The sequence below is a fragment of the Alligator sinensis genome, unplaced genomic scaffold (genome assembly GCF_000455745.1).
Source record: "Alligator sinensis unplaced genomic scaffold, ASM45574v1 scaffold1385_1, whole genome shotgun sequence".
Taxonomy (NCBI): Eukaryota; Metazoa; Chordata; order Crocodylia; family Alligatoridae; genus Alligator; species Alligator sinensis.
In genome coordinates, this window is record NW_005842793.1 from 440643 (window position 1) to 446054 (window position 5412).

A 5412-nucleotide genomic window follows, 5' to 3' on the forward strand; every position below is an offset into this window, starting at 1 on the left:
TGCTTCCAGTTTTGGGCTCCACAATTCAAAAAGGATGTGGAGAAGCTTGAGAGAGTCCAGAGAAGAGCCACGCGCATGATCAGAGGTCAGGGAAGCAGACCCTACGATGACAGGCTGAGAGCCCTGGGGCTCTTTAGCCTGGAAAAGCGCAGGCTCAGGGGTGATCTGATGGCCACCTACAAGTTTATCAGGGGTGACCACCAGCATCTGGGGGAACGTCTGTTCACCAGAGCGCCCCAAGGGATGACGACTAGGTCAAATGGTCATAAACTACTTCAAGACCGTTTCAGGCTGGACATAAGGAAGAATTTCTTTACTGTCCGAGCCCCCAAGGTCTGGAATAGCCTGCCACCAGAGGTGGTTCAAGCGCCTTCATTGAACACCTTCAAGAGCAAACTGGATGCTCATCTTGCTGGGATCCTATGAACCCGGCTGACTTCCTGCCCTTTGGGCAGGGGGCTGGACTCGATGATCTTCCGAGGTCCCTTCCAGCCCTAATGTCTATGAAATTTATGAAGCATTGTTTGGGAAGGAAGTGCATTCGGAGCATTGTTTCTGATATATGTAGTTATTGTGTTCTTAATGTTTGTGGTGTTTCTTAAAGCTAAGCAGTGTTATATACGTAGCAAAGAGTTTTAAAATAAAATTGTGTTGTATAAATTAAGAGTGTATTCATTGTGAAATCGTGCAATCAGCTAACTACTCCCCCAGCCAGTGCATCAAAACGAATCAGTAAATTGTGTGGGATTTTCTCTATTCCATAACCCACTAGAGACATTACTCTAGAGATCAGGCATACATTTTCAACACAACTGATGATGAAGCCATCTCTCTGCTCCAATTAATTTTCACCTACATGTACTTGTGACACATACCAACATATTTGTCTAGCTTCCACCTTGGTACATACCTACGAGCCTTGTAGAAAGGAAGGTGAACTTAGCCTCAGCTTCAACTCTTCAGTTTACTAGCAATATTTTTTATGCTGAAGCAATTACCATATTATCTAAACCTTATAATGTTGTCCTATAACTTACATTTTGACTCCTTGCCTATCTTCTTCCAGAATAGTCCTTCAGGAAATTTCAAGATATGCTTGCAGTCTTAGTTAAAAATTGTAGGGACCTATTGCTTAATTAAGAAAGGTTGTAGTAGAACGATGTAGCAATTTTTACATGGACCCAATTCAGTTGTTAAAACTTGCATGCTTACCATTGGCAACTTGCATCCAGGAATGCTGGGGAAATCGTGATGCTCCATGTGGTAGCCAACATTAAAGGTGATCCAGTTCAAAGGTCCATAATATGAATAAGTTTCATACCCTTTTAGGAACATGTAGTGTTCTGCAATGAAGTGTCCAGAAATTGGATGTATGCCCATGCCCAGTAATGAGCCCGCTATTAAATAAATAACAGGCTTCAATCCCCAAAGGAAATATATTATGAAATCTAGAGTAAACTGTACCAGAGCATTACATATTTCCATGTGAGTGATTGCTTTGGGGTTCACATAGAGCGGTCTGAGGCTATAAAACAATGGTTGGAGGGCAAGCCAGATTAGTTTCCGAAACGGAGTACAAAAGAACCAGCCTTCAAAGTCTGTCGGAATATCCACATCCAGTGCATCTCCACCAAGGTATCGATGATGGTCAATGTGGTATTTCTTGAACGAAGCAGAATAAGGAACTCCAATTGGCAGGTTGGCAAAGACAGCAAACCATCTATTCCATTTAGCCTGCTTGTTTCCAAAGGCAACATTGTGTGAAATATCATGGATTGCGAGGGTCAACGAGTGGTTGACACAACCCCCAAAAGCATAAGCCCAAAAGAAAATCCATTTCCATGATAAATCCTTCACCAAGTAACAGGCTAGCAGCTGTGAGAAAACCATTCCAAAAACAATCCATTTTAAATGGGGATCTGGTCCCATTAGAGACTTGATTGCTGGATACTTCGCTGAAGAGAAAACAAGAATCTCACGTAAGTAAGCAAGTATGCATGATCATCAGCTGCATTTTCTATTCTAATACCTCACTTAAGGGTTGTTAACATGGCCCTAGTCTTACAAAGAGGTGATGCTAAGGCACAAGTTATTTCTGGAGTGTGCAAAGATCATATTAAAGAATTGGTCTTTTCCAATACAGTTACATTTGCACAACTGATTTGGTGCAGGTCACTATAGAGGCTACACAGTATGATTATCCTATCACACAAAGTATTTTCCAACTTTCTAATATATACAGGTTAGAATGATAAAATACCAAGGAAACGCACTCCTTAAGAGTATTTCTAATGATTCCCCCACCCCAAGATAATGTTCTGCAATCACCAATGGTTACATCATGAACAGATTCTCATATACATTAACATCACAAGGGAAACTGATAGCATAATAACTTGGAACAAAGAATAACATTTTCCACATCATTCTACCTATTAGCTTTTCCCAAACTACCAGAAATAATCATAAATATTACCCTGATAAATCCATAACAGCCTGATATAGCTTTGTCTGTGAAGCTTCACAGTTTCATTAAGAAAAAAAAAAAATCACAAAAACAAAACCAAAAAAAAACCTGGTAAGAGAAACTAAGCCATCTGACCTACTCCCATACTGATGCAGGATCACCAATTTGTTGCAGTCCATTTTTGACAACTGTCCTCTTGCTCTTCTATTTTAGAGAGCAACATAAAAGTGCATGTTACCCTTTGCCTGCCATTCATTGTATTGTCCCCTTTTACCAGTATTTGTGTCCTCTTTAAAAGAAAGTCTAGCAATACTTCCCTTTTCACTCACATAGCACCCTCCCACATTTGTTCCCTTGCTGCCCATTTTCTAACCCCTTTTATTTCTGTACTATATTCATCCATATATGCAACTTGCATAGCAGAGACTGGATAAAGTCAGCCTGGGAACTGTGGTTGTACAGTATGTATCCAGAGGTTCTGATACATGCATTTTTTGTTAAATAGGTAAATGTCATCTGACCATCAAACTACATTCACTATTCCAGCAAAATCAGATTATGAAGGTGTGCGTCTCTGCTGTTGTGGATACTGCAAACAATGGAGACAATGTGAATAGTTCCTTATGACCTTGCCAGAGGCAGAATATGGAAGTTTCACACTGAAACATGATTGAAACAAACAGAAGTCCATTTCCATAAAGCACAGAAAATTTGGCATTAATTGTCTGACATTCGTGACAAATGGTGGCATAGATAATACTGTGCTGGACATTGCTTAAACTTATACAAAAAACCTAAACTCAGTCCTAAAGAGCTTGCAATAGTACCAGATGTAGCAAATGTTTAGTTGCATTCTGTTTCAAAACAAGTCCATACAGTTTTCTGTTGATGTGCCAGGGATTGCTACCCAACATTCAGATGGGCATCTGAATTTCTGACACAAGGCCTGTATGACATCTCGTCATGAAGGACAACAGCTCCTGGTCAGCGTGCCTCTGTAGGAATTAAAGCCCAAGCCACCCATGTATACTTGCCCCACCCCAAAAATGTATTAAAATGAAATTGTGTCACAAGAGGTGGGAGAGAGGGAGGAAGGGAGTTATCAAAATGAAAGTCCCTCAGTTATATGGTTCACATTATTCCTAGATAAAAAATTTTAGCTAAAATTATTCACTGAAAAATGTAGCTTTGGGTGACCAAGATTATTTGTAAGTTCTGGTCAAATTGAGTAATTGTTTTTGCTAAGTTTCAGCCACTAAATAAAGAAGTCTGAACCATTTTTGTTTCAACAGTTAGAAAAAGTTATTTCTATGCAATGCCATAGTTTAGAAAATTGCTATTTAAAAAAGAAAACCCGAAAGACAAAATTAAGTGTTTGCAGTCAAAGAAATGTTTGTCAAGCAAAGATAAGTTTGTTTTGATTTTTCAGCTTGGCCAACAAGTGGAGAACACATTCACACAGCTCTAAATGCTTTTAAGATTCATTATTCTAAAGCCATTCGGTGACTTACTAAAGAGCAGGTTGATGACTATTATAACATATATCTAAGATACAGAACAATTCATTAATTGCACAATATGAGATATTGCATAAGAATCTATAGATGCCAATCATGCATGAAGACATTTTATGATCAACCCTTAGTGATTATAAAATAGTGTAATAATACGTATGGGAAATATCAACTTCTAAATATCTTCCAAGATATATTAAGGGACACGACTAAAGTTAGTGTCTGTTATATATATATATATATATATAGATGGAAAACTCCAAGGTAAATTTTAGCATAATGGTTAATCAATGGTTAACCTGCTGCTCCTCCCGGTATCTGTCCCCTGCTGCACCACCTGCCTGGCACCCTGACTCACCCTTCCGTTCCCAGCTGCAAGCACCTTGCTGCACTGCAGGCTAGGCTGGGCTGGGCTGTGCTGTGCTGCACCCACTCCACAACAACCTCCTGAGGGCAGGGGAAGAAAGGGGAAGCTAGCGGACTGGGAACCCGGGTCCCCAGCTGCTAATGCGAATGCAATAGGGGGAGTGGTAGCCAGGTGGGAGCCTGAAGGCCGCAATTTAACCCCATTGGGGTCTGCACCTGCTGCCAATTGGACAGCTCTGGTTTATACCATCCAAAGAAAACCCTTCAATTTCCAGTCCCAGATTTGCACTACTGCCAAGTAACAAAGTTGAAAATATCTAGGATTGCAAGGTTTATTACACTGACATACAGGACAACTAAGCACCTCAGTACAGAAGTTACAGCACTATGGGGGCCTACACATTGAAAGCCCCTGGCTGGAGTGCTACAAAGCAGTCAAAGAGGTGCTCTCCAGCCAAGGGGCAACAAAGTGCTCTTTCTTCACTCCCTGCAGCTTCTCAGTGACCCCAATCACTGTGAGCCTGCCTTCTCCCCAACCAGAGCAGCAGGAAAAGGGCTGTTGTCCTAGTCCCAGGGGCAATAAGCTGCCTGACACCTCCCCACCCTCCCTGTAATACTAACAGAGGGGGTGAGGGGGAAAGAACTGCTGCTGCCAGGACCACCATTGCCACTGCAGCAGCAGCAGTTCCCACTCCCACTGCTATAACAGCAACACCTGTTTGTGCTGTCCCTAAATGGAGGCACCCTCTGCAGTGCCACAGCTTCAGGGACAGTGGCACTGGCCTCTGTCATCACCCTGGCAGCAGCAGGGTCCCCAGCAGAGCTGCTGCTTCCTGTTGGGCAGCAGCGGCTGACAGCTCGTGGCTAACACAGGTGTAGCTTTGGTCTCTGTAGGCTGTCAGGGAGCCCCACCACTCTCCCTCCCTCCATACTGGAGCAGGGAAGGAAGAACAGAGCACTGAGAGGCCAAAAACCTTCTGTAGAACTGCTGAGAACTACTGCAGAAATACTGATGCAACCGTCTGTGCTTCATAAAGACGCCACGCAAACACAGTGCTACAGAGA

General features: G+C 42.2%; 1 protein-coding gene across 1 annotated transcript in view; it reads right to left on the reverse strand.

The window, feature by feature from the left end:
* Positions 1-1950, reverse strand: part of DEGS2 (delta 4-desaturase, sphingolipid 2) — a 15489-nt gene extending 13539 nt beyond the window's left edge. Inside the window, exon 1 of the mRNA XM_025191184.1 lies at positions 1213-1950. Coding sequence (XP_025046969.1) covers positions 1213-1929 — 717 coding nt within the window. The 5' untranslated portion in view covers positions 1930-1950. The remainder of the gene's footprint in view (positions 1-1212) is intronic.
* Positions 1951-5412: the final 3462 nt, after the last annotated feature.